The sequence below is a fragment of the Azolla caroliniana genome, unplaced genomic scaffold, assembly GCF_043228905.1.
Source record: "Azolla caroliniana isolate FFs.n. ecotype wild unplaced genomic scaffold, voAzoCaro1.0.p SCAF_6, whole genome shotgun sequence".
In the NCBI taxonomy this organism is placed as follows: Eukaryota; Viridiplantae; Streptophyta; class Polypodiopsida; order Salviniales; family Salviniaceae; genus Azolla; species Azolla caroliniana.
The window spans coordinates 2,026,982-2,045,909 of record NW_028230441.1 but is presented as its reverse complement, the minus strand read 5'-3'; the positions used below and the strand labels follow the sequence as shown (position 1 = coordinate 2,045,909).

At 37.3% G+C, this 18,928-nt stretch overlaps 2 protein-coding genes across 2 annotated transcripts; both read right to left on the bottom strand.

Annotated features, from left to right (window-relative positions):
• Positions 1-225: 225 nt before the first annotated feature.
• LOC147862497 (uncharacterized) lies at positions 226-2,584 on the bottom strand. Its single transcript, XM_087320984.1, has 5 exons — positions 2,396-2,584; positions 1,866-2,157; positions 1,181-1,697; positions 919-1,000; positions 226-770 (listed from the first exon to the last, which is right to left on the bottom strand). Exons 1-5 carry the CDS (start codon positions 2,441-2,443, stop codon positions 558-560), a joined length of 1,152 nt encoding a protein of 383 aa, XP_087177110.1. The 5' UTR covers positions 2,444-2,584; the 3' UTR covers positions 226-557.
• Positions 2,585-7,143: 4,559 nt separating this feature from the next.
• FANCM (DEAD/DEAH box RNA helicase family protein) lies at positions 7,144-18,069 on the bottom strand. Its single transcript, XM_087320989.1, has 21 exons — positions 17,914-18,069; positions 17,051-17,531; positions 16,591-16,734; positions 15,580-15,662; positions 14,821-14,935; positions 14,591-14,682; positions 14,308-14,362; positions 14,094-14,215; positions 13,497-13,610; positions 13,192-13,385; positions 12,976-13,106; positions 12,342-12,402; positions 12,167-12,237; positions 11,795-11,844; positions 11,544-11,709; positions 11,328-11,455; positions 9,969-10,304; positions 9,841-9,892; positions 8,414-9,668; positions 8,167-8,313; positions 7,144-7,854 (listed from the first exon to the last, which is right to left on the bottom strand). Exons 1-21 carry the CDS (start codon positions 17,938-17,940, stop codon positions 7,263-7,265), a joined length of 4,416 nt encoding a protein of 1,471 aa, XP_087177115.1. The 5' UTR covers positions 17,941-18,069; the 3' UTR covers positions 7,144-7,262.
• Positions 18,070-18,928: the final 859 nt, after the last annotated feature.

Here is an 18,928-nt window from a genome sequence, read left to right as displayed (position 1 = left end):
ATTCATTACATTTATTGAACTATCATATTAAGGCGTACACATAGTTCCATATATAATGGCAATTGTTCTCCTTTGTAACGGCTTTAGGGGTAAACAAAATCACCAACTTACAAATAGTTATGTGTTAATCAACATGAATTGCCTTTGTGATATTGCTCACAATGCAAAAGCACAATTCCGACTAGAGTGTTGCATAGAACAAAGCCCAACTTTTAGAAAACTCAAGATGTAAGTATTGCATAGATTAATCATATTGAATATCATGTGATGAAAGCAAATAATATGTGTATGGAAGGAAATACACACAACGGATGAGAAACATTACTCGAGGGGAAGAACGAATAAAAGCTTTTGATACAAGTTACCAAAAGACCCCTAACGTTTCCGAAACTTACTGTAAAACAGTACACGGATAAATTTGCAGCACGTAACGGTCAATGGATTTGGGTGGGTCTAGGAGGGCATTGCTGTAATTTTTCGCCAAAACTTGTTTACGGACAGTTTGGTAAAGAGTATCGAAAAGACAGGCTTAGGGGTTGTTTCATGGGAAAAATGTTTTAAAGAAACCGTGTAAGGCAAGAACATAGTGGAAGACGAGTGCAGATGTCTTTCGGCCTTCTACGCTTATCTCGCTCGTCCGCCAAACTTTCCAATGCCTGCATTTCGTTGGCCCTCGCAGTTGCCCTCAATACCTCAGCCCTCCTCTGAGCAGCTTCCAACTTGTTCACTATCTTTCGAGCTGCTTGCATTCTCTTTCTCTCCAACTTTATCTACACAATCCCACAACAAATCAACCAACAAGATCTAATTTAATTTTTACATATGTTTTCTGTGTTGGAACACATGCATATGTAATGCTGCCTTTGTGTGTGTGTACATAATATAGCCTAATACCCTACTGAAAAAGAAGTTTCTCACTTGCAGCTTCTTCAGTTCAGCTTCGGCTTTGACTGCTTGATGATCCTCCCAAGCTCGAATTTTTAGCTCCTCGCGCTCATACCTAACCCACAAAAACTCGTTTTCAACTAAAATTTGCTTGAACATGAAAGGAATCAAAATTGCTTGAACATGAAAAGAATCTAACTAGTTTCTGGAAATGGGAAGAAAACTGAAGGATTGGTGGGGATAAATAGGCAGAACATGAAATGGGTCAGTACAAAATCAAACAATCATATGTTACCTAGCCAGAACTTTCAATCTTGTAGCTTCTCTCCAAGCATTTGTTCGGGCCTCGAGGACATCATGTTTGCCATAGCACTCCTCAATGTCAAGCCCTCTTGAACCAACCACAATTTCATCCTCATCTTCATCTGCCCTCGGACTCCAGCGAGGATCGAAGCTCCTTATACCAAGTAACTGTTGTTCTTGCATCTGATCCCCATCTGCCCTCTCACATGATCCTTGAAACGAGTTCATAACAGCTATACTATCCATGCTAGATCTCTTTACTGGCGTGTTGTGCCGTGGTGGGGATTTATGTCCACCTCTCTTGGGTGGACTCAGCCTACGACTCGAATTCGCTGAACCCCCAGAGGGTGTCATTTGTGTCCCCATGTCTCTTCTACATAAGATTGATGGAGATATCTCTGTGCATGCATCCCTCATATAGTTGGATGACGGATGATGATGTTGATCTGCATTCTTCACATGCATTTTCTCAGGAAATCGCACCCCTATTTCATTCCTACTAGTTGCATCTACAACAAACACCACACCAAATTAAAACCTAAATATATGCGACCACGAGAGTAAAATGGATCAATGGATTGATCGATTGATATATGGCATGAACAACACACTATAAATCCAATATATGTTGATATGATTTTTAACACTTTCAAATAATGAACACATCTTTCAAAAACCTGTTGGTGCCAATGGTCTTCTTTGCTGAGTTGGAACGTCATCTCTCTTCCGAACATTGTGTCGATTGAATTCTTTTCCTTTAGCCTTAACATCGTAATTCTCAAACGAAGGGTGCAAATTAATTATTATTGGATGTTGAAGGTCCAATATATATCCATCGTTACCATTTCCTGTTACAACTTTATCGATGAGTGCGTCCCTATGCACCTTGTTCTGTGCAACAACTGGTGCTGCTGTAGTATTTACAATGGTTCTTGATGCACATATCGGTTGCATCATTTCTGAGCTAACCTGCGAACAATGCATTCAATAAAACATAGAGTTGTAGAGAACTTTTATTTTCTTTCTAGATGGCTTCCTTGGATGGATATCAAATGCTGCATCTAGAGTTGTTGAAACACTCAACCCTTCTAACACAAGGTGCATGTAATAGGTTATTTCCCTTGAAGAATGCAGATTTCAGGGAAATGTTCATGACCCTTGGGATTTACTTTTAAAAAGTTCAGGATGTGCGGTACAGGACCCTGACCTTGTTAAAAGCAGTGTGCAAAGATGTCCTTTCTTGCTCGATGCTCATCACTGAATCTCGACGAGTCGGTTTGGAGCCATTTCTTGCAATTGGAGGAGAATCAGCATTCTTATTCGCCCACTTTTCAGTTTCATTCCATTTGGATGTGACTAAGGTACCCTGATTAAACAAGCCTTGATCATTGATATCAATCCGTCAACACTAGGTTGATAATGACACATCAAAGTGCTTATCAAGGAGTTCAGAGAAGCTGTATTAGGATAATCACCACCTGAAGGATTATGAGACATATCAAGCAAGGTAGTCTGAAGTCCTAGAAATGAAAACAAGATTATAATACATTAGGAGATATGTAACATACTGAAATTACAATGCCTCAGAATAGTCAAGACGAGATAAGAGATTGTTTTTAGTACCATTCTTACTATTCTGCCTCTGTAATGTATTGTTCAAGTTTGTCTCTTTATTCACACTTGTTGATTTCACCCTCTGAATGGCAGGGGTTTCCTGTAGAAAGGAATTCAGCTATTCAGCCTTCTAGGTCTACAGATCAACTGTCCATGGATATGGTGAACAATCAGAACAAATGGGTACATATATGTAGGTGTATCCCATTGATTGAACATCAAACCCTATGCCTAATAAAATCCCCAATATATATCATCACCAACTAGAGTAATGTGAATCCCCAATAGAGATCAGCCCAATGACATTACATATCGAGACATCACAACATCATGTTGAGGCAGGTACATACGTACATTCCACTGGTTCCATACCAAACCATGGTGTGTTAATCACATAGCATTCACCACCTAGAGTAAGTTGGTTAATCCCAACAGATCCATTTAAATGAAGCCACATATTGATCTTAATATGTCCATTACAGCCTTTCAGCTAGATAGGTATATGTGAACGATTGCCTACCAACCATGGTGGGTTAGGTTAGTGTATCATAATCACCAACGATCAGCTCAATCATTCTACATATAGTTCATATTAGTGTGAATATGCACATAAATACATAAACCATGATAATTCCACGCATTCATAGAATCCCAACGATGGTACATGGAACGATGATGGTTTAATGCCAGATCTTTATGCCGATATAGCAGTATGCCTACTAATATAAAAGCTCATATATATATATATATATATATATATATATATATATATATATATATATATATATATATATATATATATATATATATGTCAAGATTAAGATTCAGATTAGTTTTCGATGGACTTACAGAGAGATCATCTGCTTTTGCATAGCGAGATGATGTTGATGATGATGTCGATGTAGATATAGATGTCGATCGCGAGTATTCTGATGTATTGTGGGAATAGTGCATAAATCCCTCTGGTGAGGAATTATGGCTTCTTATTAGAGACTTAGGACTATAGATTTGATCACATTGCTCTGCGTCTTCACTCTGATGAAGATGCATTTTCTTTATTAGAGATCCGCCCCACGAATTTGTCTCTGAGCAAGGAGGTCTAATGAAGGGTGCCATCCAGATAGTAATAAAAACTAAAAATAAAAAAGTGCACTAGTTTTTCTGGATTGGTATGCTAGATTGATCAGGTCGCAACAATATGTGTATGTATGTAGGTACTTACAATCCTTTTCTATGATAAATTAATAATCTTTTGTATCAATAATATATGTATCTATATACTTCCTATGAGAAGGAAGAAGGAGAAAACTTTCAGATTCGAGAGAAAATCTACCTGTTAACTGATCTGATCTCAGCAATATATGCGTATATATATTTAGCTTTTTTTATAAAGAAAATGCAAAAACAAACTCTGTTATCTAGCTTTCTCTGTGAAGACAGAATGCCCAAAATCAAAATAACAAAAAGAAAAAGGCTCTCTTATGTAGTTTTCTCTGTGACCAAAAAGGTCTAAAAGCAAAAGGATTCTGATAAGCGACTTTCTCTGAAGAAAAATGCTCACAAGTAAAATAAAATGCTCTATAAATGATGGAACTGATTAGATCAAAGCAATGTGATCAGATGCAAACGCATATAATTTCTATAAAGAAGAAGAAGATGATGAGGAAGAAATCCTTCACAAAAACTTCTGTTAACTAATTTGTTGAGCTAATCAATATGTATATGTAGTATGTATATATATACTCTTTCTATGAGATGAATGCAGAAAAAATCTCTGTGAAATCTTATTGCAAGCATTAAGCTTATCTGATTACCATATTATTATATTATATGTATGTATATGTATATATATATAATAACAAATACATTTATTGTGTGCGAGGAATCCTCGCTGCTTCTGCTCATATAACACACATGAAAATCTCAACGTCTCCATTCGTCTTTTTCACATTGAAATACCAAGTGAAAATTGAAAGAGCAAATTCCAAGGTCTTTCTCGGAGGAATTTGACTTGAATGCCAACACCTAAAATGTCAGTTTTAATCACTTGACCAAACTTATCTATAGATATAACCCTTCATCCTCACCTATACACTGAAAATGTGTCCTTCAATACGCGTGTCTCTGAAACTACTCGTTTAAGTGTGTTTCCCATCAAGAATATGATTGAGGGAGGAGTTCAATTTCTGGAGTATGAAAAGTATTAGTAAGTGAGATGTACTAGAGTCCTTCTACGAAGCTCCTTCTACTTTGGTCATCCGAGGAAAAAGCACTCTCAATTTCGGGGAGGACCCTGTAAGACAAGGAGACTTGTTGGTGTTGAGGATCGTGTAAGCCAAGGGGTTCAGTTTCTAGTACGTGAAAAGTATTCTAAATGAGATGCACTAGAGTTGGTCTACGAACCTCCTTCTTGGTTTGGTCATCCTAGGAAAAAACACACTCGATTTGTCGAGGGCCTTGTAAGCCAAGGAGACTAGGTGGTATTGCGGATCGAGTAAGACAAGGGAACTTGTTAGCATTGTCAGTGTTGGTCGAGTAAGATGAGGGGACTTGTTAGCTCATACTCCAATGTATTATTGTTAATATGCTAATAGATATCGAACTACCAATGATGATGTAGACCTCATTCAAGAATGCATACTCTAATGATCTGGTAATTGTTGGTTGAGATCTTTATGCATTCAATAATGGGAATCGAAAGATTAACACATTCCAGATGGTCCAATCATGCCAATAGCCCCATAATCGTAGAGAGCAAAATAAAACCATCACACTTGGTTGCACATAGCATATTAGTTTTGGTATGAGAAACCTTGATCACACGGAGGCATGATTCCCCCAAGAAGAAAGTCCCACAACTTGGATAGTAGAGACCATATGAAACCTAATCCAAGATGAAGCACTAATTTCCGAGAACAAACTAATTGAGTCAACAATGTGGATGGTTTAATCCTTATATCATGCAATGGAAACCCAAATATGGTCACCGACGAAGGAGTCTTTAAATAAGAGATATCCAAATGCTATCGTGTGAATCATTATGTCCAAAAATGCATCTCATCCCAAGAGATATCATGATTGTCTTGTTATATGTCCATGAGTTATCACTTGCCCTTCCACCCCAAAGCAAGCAAAGGGTGTTCTGTACATATCATGAGTGTTCATTTGGTGGCATTAATATGTATTTTGGCCATCCAATGAAGGACATACAATATCTCAGAAGAGGATATTATTAAAAATAAATACAATAGTACTTAAACATTTTACTTTCCTAGGGGAAATCAACGGTTGCATATCGTCCTAAATGGTGAGAGCCTTGGATAAACATGTGTGTCATGCCTGAACGATGAAAATATAATGGAATGTGGTATAACATATGTCCCTCCACTTTGATTAACTGTGGATTATGTGTTTGTGTTGTTGAGCCAAGGAAAAGAATTCAATCGACACGGTTGAAAGAGCTTGAAAGGAAGGAATATTTTCTAGAGTAAGTCCCCCATCAAGCATTACTCTAGAAATTACCACTCATCGATAATATGTATCAAGTGACAAACATGAGGACCAAATCCCATTTTTTGTATGAATTGATCCGACATGACCAAAACTTGCACTAAATCAAGTTGAATCGTAATGATGTCCTTATACATATATTTAGCTCTTAGTTCACTACACAATACACACAAATGGTTTTAAGAGATGAAATGTGTCAACAATACTTGAGCCACCAATTATATGCTTAGGGTGAGCATCAAATCATTTCATTTAGCTGCACTACAACCATATGGAACTAGATGTTAAGAATATCATAAACTCCACATTTTGGTACACATTTAAGTAAGAGATAGAATGCACCACACCTTTGTACATGAGATGGCCAACCTCCCTCCATATTCATAGTCATGATTCTGAAATCAAGAATGGAGATTTCAGAGGACTAACTAGATCATGAGATTAAGGATGATGAGTATATCACAAGATGTGAAGCACAATCAACTACAACTCACCATGCCACCCCAGCCTCTACACAACATGAATGTTCTCTCCTTACGAAAATGCATGCATCACATTTGGGTACACCAGCACCACCAATAGGGAAACCCTCTAGTGGTATAGTTTTGGATTCTAGGGAACATGTTTCTTGCCTCCCTAGGACATTCAAATAACATCATCATTATTTCTTAAAATGTAATTGACTTTGTAATGAGCCTAGTATGGACATTCAAATAACATCTCAAGCTAAATGTATGAACATTATGGTATGGAAAATGCTCGTCTGATTCTAACTTTTGCCTTCAATGTCTCACATTAAAACAGTGGTCAGTCACATAGCAAACACATGAACCCTCAGAAAATTGCAATCTTAAATTGAATGCATGTTTATTCATATCATACAAAATCAATAGTGAGTCAGTGTGGTATGAGTGACAAAATGTGCACAGTTAAAATTCAGTTCAATGATTCTAAGAATCAAATCCAAGATTAAAAGATGGTAGAAACTCCAAATTTACATCCTTTAATTGCAGCTCATCATTGTTTTGAGCATTGGCATGTATATTGTTACTCTGCATTTGTCCTTGTTGTACATGAGAACGTGACATCTGCACCGCCTCAACTTCCAATGCATCTAAATCAATGCCAGAAAATGGGTCATCGTCATCAAATTGTGTGCCTATAGTTGATATGTCTCTGGAATCCCACCTGTCTTCTTGTTGAAAACTTAACTTACGCTTTCTTTCTTGCATCTTAGTGGTAGTTGGCTCATGTATGCTGGCAGTATTTTTGTAGATACTTGTAGAGCTTTCCAGATGTGGATCCAAACAAGTCACAGTTTGTGGTAGACTTTTATCTATGGCTGATTCAACCGAAACACTGGCTGGTGTAGCCGATTGTAAGACTCCTTCACTAGCTGAACTGCTTAAAAACCTACTCTCAGAATGATTTGAACTCAAAACCTTGAGGCTAGCATCAGACCCGGGTGTTGCAGTATGTTCCAATCTTCTCATCAAAGGAACCATTTCTCCAGCCAATGGGGATGGTGTTAGCAAAGACTTCCTACATGATTAACCAGAATAGTAAATGAGTTGTGTTTTTGAGAAATACAATCTATTTCTGGGCACTTTAAGGAACCAAGCGTGTGCTAAATTAAATCAATTTCACGGTCCTTACTGACGGTTTATTTTTCATTCACTATTGAAACTATATATCTCTTCTCAGAAATCTAAATGCCTTTCAGATTTTTCTTTGTGACTTAATATATAGTCTGATCCATTCACCTATTAAGTGGTGCTGTACCGTTATCTATCTACATATGTTTACACGACTTCTTACACAGAAAACCTTTCCACACAAAGAATCGTGAGAGACCTGTAAATAGCCATCATGTCAATAGGTTCACAACCTCCTGAAGTGGATACTGTAGGTTCAACCTCATCATCTATAAAATCTTGTAAAGACCCTAGCTCATCTTCAGCATCATCTTCATCTGCAGAGACATCACCATCGGAGGAGACCCTAGATTATCGCATAAGGTGAAGTTAGATTCTATTCAAATTACGAAAAATATACATGAATGTCTAAAAGAACTAGAAAAAGTTATATATAAAGGATTTACTCGGCTTCTTCATCAATCAATATTGCAGCCTCGAACTTCAACCTTTGCTTCCCTGACCGTTTACATGGTTGTTCAGACCTGTGTGGGAACTTTTTCTCTCCATCTTTTGCCTTTCGAAGGCGTCTAAATTTCTTAGGTTTCTGAGCGGAGGAAGATGCATCAAGAGGTTTCATCCAAGAGGATGATTCCAAGTTCAAACTACCATTATCGATAGCTAGATGAACTGTAGGAGTTCGAAGTATAGTTGATTTTGAACCACTTGGTTCATCGGCCAATACCTTACTTGAGATGTCCCCACCAGCACTAGTAATGTTTACAGCTGACATTCTCCTGCTCATATCTATGTTGTCATTTCTATCTTGCAATCGCTTTAAAAAGATGTCACTGCTTCCATCAATCTTTACAACGGGCTTAATCACACTCTGCATATTTTTATCATGTTGCATAAAACATGCATCGTTGACAATAGACGAAGAAATTGGAGCCAGTTCCAGACCAGGCGATAATGGAACAATACCCTGATCTGCCAAACTGCATAACCGTGGGCTGTAATAATTCATATCTTCAAAATTTATGTCTTGTATGGTTCTGTAACCTCTCATCAGAATCTTTTCTTCTGGTGTAGATGTCACGACACATCCTGGTGAGACTGAAATAAAATCCTCTGTTTTCTGTTGCAATATGTTAGGTCTTGGTTGGTCAATTATTCCAGTTACAATAATACCATTAAAGTTCAATTCACTGGATGACATTAGTGTAGCAGGACCTGGACATTCATTACAAGCCTGACAATCATTTCTGTTGTAGCATTTCAAAACTCCCTGAAGTGGAAGCCTAGGGGGTGACGCAATTTGAACAAAGCCTCCAGCACCAACTGATACAATCTCTTCAAAGAAGATGCATTGTTTAGATCTCGGAGATTGCTCAACCTTGGGCAGTTGAGATTCACATCTGGTTGCAAAAGGCAGGTTTGGAATGTTCGCATTGTGATTAGAAGATATATTTTCTTCTGGTGTGCTGATTATATTTTCCTTGACTGGATCAAGTTGATCTTCAACAGCTGGGGGTTTATCCTCCATGTCAATATGGAAGGTTGAATCCAGAGCCACAGATGCAGAATCCTGCTCATTTTCTGGCTCCAAATCGTCGGAGGAACCTTCTGCAAATTGAAATGCAGGGGCTCGTTCAATAGACACAAAGTGTTTCACATCCATATCTGGGGTACAGTATGCCTTTGAACGGGGACTAACCTGTACTGTTTTCCGTCACAATCTTCCATCAGAAACCTAGCAAATAGCTTGCACAGCATATACTATTTAAGAATTTTAACTATGTTATATGAACTCACAGAATAATTGAGCAACGGTCCTAATGTCACACATTCAAACAGGAAAATAATAATAATATTATTATTATTAAGAGATTACCTTCTTCTATGGTAGGATCCTCTGAATAATCATTCCCAAGCAAGTTAGGAAACTGCAAACAAAAGCCAATTTCATTGAAGAATTTTTAACAGCCCTAAGAAACATCATTCAAATAACAGATGCAATACCTGTGAATCATGATGTCTTCTCTCTTTGTATTCGTGAAGTGACTGCAAAGTATCAATAAGCATGGAGATTGTCCTTCCTGAATGTTTTACATTGTGCACCTTGGTGGGAACAAGCTGGCAATGTGGAAATGCAATCAATGATGGCTTCCACATACAACTGGCAGACAGGTGTGGTTCAATGTACCTTCTCAAAGAAAGGGTCTCCTCAACTGTCAGTTCTACAGAACCAGGATCCAATATCGGTGGCTCTATTTTTGGTCTATTCTTCACACGAGGTACAAATTTTATTATTGATAACTCAATCAGCTGAACTTCTGGCTTTATGGAATGTGGAACCTGCAAATATTTGCAATGTTTAGCAAAAAAAAGGAGGTCTGAAATCTATTGGAATTCTTGGCCTTTGTTTAAAGTAAACCTGTTACCAAGAGGACTGACGAGAGATGCAGAGCTAAAATATTGCAACCTAAACTGGTTTAGGACTCATTCAATTAGATGCTCAGCCATACTCAGCCAACTAAGTTTTTGTGCCTGACTTTGGCTGTTTTAAGCATCCATACATTGTTAAAATATTTAACAAGTGAATTCTGATAGACTTTACTCCAGTTATCCAATTAAAAATATAGTCTTTCAGGTGTATGCATAGAAGCCACTTAGGCCTCTTGCAAAGGATTAATGAGTTGGGGCTGAAAACCAATCGTTACCTGGATGCAGTGAATAGATTCAGATAGGTGCAAGAATATCACAGATCCTTGTATTGAATTGGGCTATTCACGGATGCTAACGTAGTTGCAGTGAATGAGCTTAGATAGGTGAAAAGTCTCATATATCCTTTACTGAATCTAGTGATAGAATGAATCATCTGCATTGATGGCAGAAGAAAAGCAGGACTTGTGGGTGGTACCAAACAAGACCGTCTCAATGGCATCAAAACAAATGTATGAATTGTACGACAGAAGTGTTATGATGAAGAGTACCATCAGTTGAAGGAACAAAGTCAATCAGATTGTTCTTCAACCAGAAGATGGGTTCTATAAGCGACATAGTGAATGATCTGCATAGATGGCAGGAGAAAAGCAGGACATGTGGATGGTTGCAAACGATACCGTCTCAATGGCATCAAAAGAGATCTGGCCACTCTGATGTATGAATTGTAAAACAGATGTGTTATAATGAAGGACACGAGACAAAACAAAACTTGGCAAACAAAATCTAATTTAAATTTCAGTAAAAAACAGGAGCAGAAGTTCTAAGAATCACAAAACAAATACGTGCATTTGTGGACAATAGTGAGATTCCCACTTTGCATGAGTAACCACATTTTTATCTAACATGATTCTCCAACATATTTGCCAGCCATACCATACGAGCACTTGGATGGAAGTTGAAACTATTTATGCCACCATTATGCATATGCTTTCCAAGAGCTTTGCTTTTCGCCTGCTTTTTCAAATAACCTTGAGCTTCTGCTCCTTCACTTGCCAAAACTAGTAGAAATTTGGTCAAAGTATTCCAAAAATGAAGGCATGAAATCTGAAAATAAATCTCAAATAGAGAAATGTCTTCCATAAAGGATATTGACTCTTCCATCACGTTTCCTTCCTGTTCTTCCCATTCTTTGTATCATCCTAAGAGGTGAGATATTGGCATCAAAACAGATGACAAGGTCCACCTCCATTATGTCCAACCCTTCTTCTGCAATTGAGGTTGCAACAATAGTATTAAAACCACCCGTGCGGAATTTCTGTAAGATTGTAGAAGGAGACAATTAATATTGGTCGAATAACTTCCAGTGAATCAGAAGATTAATTGCATGGACATTTTATTACCTGCAACACTGCTTGTTGCACTTTTTGGCTTTGACCCTTCGAACTTTTACCTGTTAATTTCTAGCAAACATTAAACATGATTCTTGTTACATAACATGGACAATTTATGATATGTCGAGTTTAACTGCATTAGCAGATAACATAAAGTCTTTGAAAACAATGTAGAAGCAGACAGTGAGTATGAAACCATGGAAGTGAAATAAAGAATCAGATGCCCATTAAGTTTGAATAGAAACCGTCGTGATTCTTGAGAAGTTCCATTGTTATCATAATTCAAAAAGAGAATATGCATGTAGCCAAACATATGGACATACATAAGTATATGATTTGTAACTTGTAAGATAGACGTTATAAGGTATAAAATGCAAATACCTGAGCTTTGACCAATGAAATCCATTGCCTTCACTGTATCTCCAAGAATCTTTAGTGTCTCCAAAATGTCCCTGCAAAAATATGAAAAAAAACATCACAATCAAAATGGTAAAATTAGATATATCAAACACTGGGGAACACTGTGATATGTTTGAAAGAATGTTGATGTAATTACTTTACACTTTCTCGAAAATTTGTGAAGATAATTACCCTCGATTTCATGGGATCATTCACCGCTGCATTCATATTCAAGAATAGACAGATTAAAGAAAATTAAGCATATCTAACTTTTTCTAAACGTGAAGAAGTGGGTTTTTCTGTTCAATAAAACAATTCTGACAACATGATGAAGAGCACAAAATTGCTTACTAAGCAACTCAATATGTGTGTGTATGTGTGCATATATATATATATATATATATATATATATGCATATCTGAAGAGTGAACAAAGGCTGGTTTTGTCCAAATCTTAAAAACGTTGCTTACACCATGTCTGGATGAGGCTTGCTTAAATTAAAAGGGAAATTCATGAATACTTAGTATATTGTAGATAGCATAATCCTTTAGTAAATTTGTGAACTCTTGGCTGTTGGTAAAGAAAGCAGCTGCTGAGAATTATGTCCATTTAGCAGCACTTACAACAAAAATAGATACGCACAATTTACTATGCACAATTGGCCTGCTATATGCCAGGTTGTGAACTCCTGCATGAATGATCTCAGAGACAAAAGAAGTTCTAAGGTTACATTTGACCCTCTTTAACTATTTTTCTTATTTACAAATATATGAGTAAATGAGAAAACATACTGAAATGCTCTGTCATTAAATCCCGCAATTTTATCAGTTTGGGACTTGAGGCTCCATTTCGAACATGTTTCTCCATGAGTAACTTAATTTGATGCAACACCTCATTTCTCCCCATTAGTCTTGCAAAAGGCCTGGAAATAAACTCATCAATTGCAAGCAATGCCTTAAGACCAGTTAAGCTTCCTATCATTCTCATAAAGCTGTTAAAGAATATACCCCGACTCCAGCTTCTGTTTCAGCATCTCATAAGCTGGCCGGATTCCATGGCTAAAAAGCAACTTAAATGTATGATACAGGGTAATTGTAGCTCCAAAACAAGCTTCAACCTCATTGAACTGTCTTGGGTCCAACCCTGTTGGAGGTGCTTGTCTAAATTTATCTCGTGCTGTTAAAAATTCATACGGGGCAAGCTAGTTTTCCCAAATATTAAAAAAGAGAAGCACTCAAGGTTTTCAGTATCCTTCCTTTTCTGCTGAAGACAACACAAAATTTAATGCTGCTATTATCAACTTATCGCTCACCCGCACAGCTTCTTTGCTATAAAATACACCGAAACCACAAAGCCTGTTTACAAGTGGTTGTAAAATTTCTAGAAAGAGATCCTTGATTTTCACTGATTCAGAGTCCATTGGAACCTGATTAACAAAATTAGAAGCAATCCGATATTAAAGAGACAGTATCAATATATTTATAACAGCTATTCATAGGGTGTGTGGCATAACCTCCTCCATTCCAAATGAGGAGTTACATCACAGAAAAGAATATCAATTGTGCTGGTACACCAGGATTATCTCTCAATAAAACCACTTTTAAGGATATCAATGTGAGGAACAATAGGTAATCAAAAGACATAAGACCAAACTAAAGTCTTAAAGTTGCAAATATAAACAGTACAGAATTCTTCGATGAAGATTGAAACACAAAAAACTAATGAGAACAAGAATTAGAATAGAAAATGAAAAGCCCAACACGAAGGCATGCATACAACAAAAAAGATTGTGAGGACAATCTTAGCTTTTGAACTTTTATCTCAATAACTACAAGACCATCCACTTCATTACACATCCACTTCACATTGTAGTGTTTCCAAAGCAAGAGACAAAAGAAATTGAGCATACCTGAAGAAGTTCTAGCTTTTTATTATGGATGTACTTTCTAACATCAGAATCATTTTCACTTCGATATTCCAAGCATGATATATGAAGGTTGTCCACTACTGCTTGAATAGTGTCCTGCTTTGCTGGATAAAACGATAATAAATCATGCCACATTCAAATTCAAAATACCAGTGAAAGATTCAAGTTAAATGCAAACAATAAACTTGATACATACAGCCTGGCGTTGCGGTCAATGCAAGCAAACGGAACCTTACACATGCTTCAATCAACTATAAAAAAAAAAGTAAAGTCATAATGAAAATCTGTTTACAGCCCAGTTGAGGATAGCATCTTAAGGGCATTGGTAATAATAGAATTGCTTCGCATATTCATCATTCAATGACAATGCATAAGAACATGCCATGAACAGGGTTGTAACACAAATATAACTGCAGGAGATATGCAGAAAGATACTGAAACTCGAAATATATCTTATGCACATAGATAAGATACTGCACCTTTCTAACAACAACACAATAGGAATAATTGCCCATTGCACGGTGGGCCTCATCTATAACCAAGCAGACAACATCTTTCAACGGACAAGACCCTGGATTTCCAAAAGTATCTACCATTAGTATCATTTACAAATACACAAAAGCATAAACGTATATGAACACGTGGAATGGCTATTGACACAAAATGATAATAATCATGATAATTGGAGCATAAAAAGAAAGTGGAAAACCTGACTCTATATCTTTCTCAAACACTTGAGGTGTCACAAAGAAAACACGCTTGGCATGCCAATTGGCTGATCTATGTGCAGGATTCATTTGACCAGTCATATCGATTGTCCACTCCTGTAAAGCAAATTTAGTAGAAATGTAGAGAACAGAATCATATAGGTGCAAACAGAACAGATATGTTGCTGTGATGGTGCTTGTCAAATTGGTGGGTTAACTTTCAGGTTGAGATGTAACTATCTGCTATATAGCTGGTATTTTGGTAGTAAGAAATATTTTTTCATCAGGTCATGGATCATGCAAGTCCATGGATTTCTATGACGGAGAGTGATCAAGCTTGCATGTTTCATGTTTTCTGTCTCCAAAAAGGATGCAATAAAGAAATATTGTTAGATAACACTTCATTTTGTTGACCGTTTGCTTCCAAGTCATTGTGTCTGAGGCCTTGTAATATGGGATTGAGCTTTAGAAATACATGTGAGTGATCCTTCAAAATTCACAAGTTTCATTGTAGTACCCTGATATTATTTAGTGTCTATTCCCACCTATACACTAACTTCAAGTATCAAAATTCTAGTGACTTTGCAATATTTTCAGGGCAAATGATTAAATTTGGAACAAAAGTTATGGCATTACATAAAGAAACATCCATTAGCTACATAATTTAATGCTCCATGCTTACCATGGACAATCCTTCTTATGCTTGCTGAGAGACAGCAGATTACCTTTAATAAAGATAAACAATGACTATGTGGGAATACCTGAGGGATACACACGCTATCATGGCATGCTTCTATTTGTTGAAGCACCAACGGACGTGAGGGCGCTGTAAACACTATCTTTCCTACACATCATGATGAAACCAAAATGACTCATTTAATATTTCATGTTTTATTGTAATTTCAAGAAAGAAAATATGACACTTATGCAAGACCTTTGCCAGATTCATCTCCAAGCAAGTGAAAGAAACAATAGTCATAATGACAAGCAAGAATATCAAATTGTAAACATAGTTGAACTGAAAGTACATTGGTTACTTCATGGAGAAGGTTTTTGAATAGACATGGGTCACTTTTAAGGCCACCATCTTCCCGTTCTCTGGAGCACCAGCCTTTATCTTTGTAAAACACAAGCACAACAATGTTGTACACAAAATATTCTCTTGTATCATCTTCACAACTTTATAGACTCAAATACATTCCTGCCTTCTTCATAACTTTAGAGAGCCATAGTACAGATGTACCAACTTCAGTAGAAGCAGGTAAAATTTTATATCGGTATAAAACAAGAGGTACAAGGGAAAAGGCTCATGGATATCTCCAATAATGATTCATGTATACAGCACATACAGAAACCTAAGAACACGTGCACAACTTCATGGCCTTTCTTTTCATGGCTTGTATTTAGAACCGCTTGCTTTATTTGGTTCTTGGTGACATTATCTATTTTGCATCCTAATTGATTTAAAACAGACCAAGCACTTTACAAATACTGATCTAGAACACAGAGAATTTCAAGTGATTGATGATGATAATAATGATGATGATGGACTGGGGCGAGGACAATCAACAGAAGTAATAAACAGGTTACCACAAACTCAATGATCTCACAGAACAGTGCACGCTGAAAGAGCCACCAGAAGCATTAAAAAAAGATCATCAAGATGTATATTGACCTATCTTGTGACTTTACAGCATTCACTGTTTAAAATTTGATAAATGCTACTTGTAAGTGGAAAAATCAGAAGACAGAAAAGCATGATCACAGATCACCTTTTGGAAACCACCGAAAGTAATTAAACATTACAACTGCTGCAATTAACGTCTTCCCGAGCCCTGTCGGTAATGAGACTAATGTATTCGAGAACAATGCAGTTTGCACGATAGAAAATTGGTAATCTCTCATCGGCACATTAACTGTGAGCTAGAAAGAAAAAATATCAAGAAAATATGTCAGGTTTACTTAAGTGGGAACAAAATACAACGAAGCCTTCAAATACGGTGTATATGCCAATTTATAGTTTCTAAGTTACAGTATCTGCAAATGCATGCCCAATCACAGTAATACATTTCGAAATTCTCAATAGAAAAGCAATCATGTGGGCTGAGATTTGTTATGGTGTGTAAGACAAGAATTTAAAATTTCCATGACGTTCTCAATTTAATCCCCTTGTGCATTCTAAAAGTCTCAATATAAACGCATTCATCATCTACATGAGTTTTTGAGCTTAACCTGGATAGATCCATGTTTTGGCTGCATCCAAATCAATGGAGAGTTCATTGTTATCAAGAATATCGTTGTCATGAAGCTTTGAATCACTGACAAACTGACGATTAAGTCGCTGCGCATGCAGCTTCAAGTCAAAATCCTGATTTGACCGTGCATCATGCAACATCAAATCATCCACAAAATGCTGATTGGATTGCAGCACATGTTGCTTCAAATCATTGACAGTATGTGTATGTGATTGAGGCACATGTGAATTATTTACAGAATGCGAATTCGGTCTCTGCACAAAATTTAATATAGACTTCTGCTGCAACTTAGCATGTGACAAGGGTGGCCTGACAACCGGATTTTCATATTTTTCCTTGTTAATTATAGAGATCTGTTTCTCCTGGACAGCGGAAGTGGTCTTTTGGAGATTCTTCTGTTCATCTCCCAGCAAGGAAATACTGTCTATTGCAGCCGCAGCAGCTTCCCAGTCGAAACACTAAATAATACAAAGAAGCATACACTGAAAAGACTTGTTTTTGCCCACTCACAAACTGATTGACTAAACTCAATCTGAACCGTGAAATAATGACTATTCGTATCCACTTACACATGATCAATTTAAAGCGTGAAAAAAACACCGACCTGACATAAACCGTAAACAACAGAAAAACAAAAAATGCATGTTTCTCTACCCTCCCGACCTGATCAAGAAAAACGAATGACATAAGAAGAAGAAAAAGCTATTTGATGTTTATGAACCTTGCAAACTGATCAATCTAAAGCAATCCCAAAAACACCACGGACATGAATAGGGGAAATTTTCAGCTATTCCAGGGAATGAAATGGGGCAGAAAGGATGAAGAGTTCGGAGAATTTACATCGTGATCGTCTGCGTCGCAATCCATAGGTGAGAGAAAATCGTTCTTTTGTCTCTCTGGTTTCCCGTGCGTGGTTTTTTATTTTTTTGTTGTTGACGTCAACAAGACAGAGACGATGAAGAGTTCAGAGACGTACAACCATGGTCGTAAGCGTCGCAATCCATAGCTGGAGCTTGGAAGAGAGAGCTTCCCCTGTTCGCTCTGTCTCTGTCTCTGTCTCTGTCTCTGTGAGAATGTTACGGCGCGAACGAAGCCTTTCAAAAAATGAAGAGGGATCCTTCTTTTTTCTTAATGAAGTTTCACATAATTCCACAAAATACCCTCCTCCCCGTCTGTATTCTTTTTCAGAATTTCCCAATAATACAACAAACACATTACCCCTCAAGTCATCCAATGCGTGCTCTTCACACGAAGACACTCTTTTATCTCCTCTCTCGCCAATTTCCACCAAAGGTATCGTGTATGTACATATGTACAGAGGTTTGGAGCTCATAGTAGAACCTTTGGTTTACCACTACAATACCCTTACATTCCAAGATTATCATAAACGAATTGACATGATGAGATTCAAACCCTATGAGCATGGGTGATGGTAACCACATTGGTTGGCACAAGGGTATAGCTGTAATACGAGAGAGAGAGAGAGAGAGAGAGAGAGAGAGACTCTGAGAAATACAAAGATGGCTAACGATTATGCACCCATAATGCAAGTCAGGGTAGGTCACTAATATTTACAAAACATGAGTGAAGGGACTAGGAGATTGGATAGAAGAACCTGATTCTCCCCAACACCCTCAAGTTATGATGAAGACATCACCAACCTATCATGAATGCATATTAGGATGACAGGGTACCTTGGAAGAGGTAACACAATCGCCACGATGAAAGCCTCACCCACACCATTGATGCCTCGAGACTTCAACCTTCTGAAATAATGTGCCGTGTGAGGGTAGTTAGGCTTCATGTTTATACTTCTTCCTAGGCCCCTTGAGCAGATGTGATTTTTCCAAAATAC

Bases quoted from the DNA above. Each gene is read 5' to 3' on its own strand.
- LOC147862497 (XM_087320984.1), bottom strand. From the start codon at position 2,443: ATGAGCATCGAGCAAGAAAGGACATCTTTGCACACTGCTTTTAACAAG. The intron at 1,698-1,865 runs GTTTTTGAAAGA...TGTTTGTTGTAG, and splicing joins AAGACCATTGGCACCAACAG to ATGCAACTAGTAGGAATGAA. The intron at 771-918 runs GTGAGAAACTTC...GGGATTGTGTAG, and splicing joins CTGAACTGAAGAAGCTGCAA to ATAAAGTTGGAGAGAAAGAG.
- FANCM (XM_087320989.1), bottom strand. From the start codon at position 17,940: ATGGATTGCGACGCAGACGATCACGAT. The intron at 13,107-13,191 runs GTATATTCTTTA...GTTTATTTCCAG, and splicing joins AAACAGAAGCTGGAGTCGGG to GCCTTTTGCAAGACTAATGG. The intron at 12,238-12,341 runs GTAATTACATCA...ATATTTTTGCAG, and splicing joins AATTTTCGAGAAAGTGTAAA to GGACATTTTGGAGACACTAA.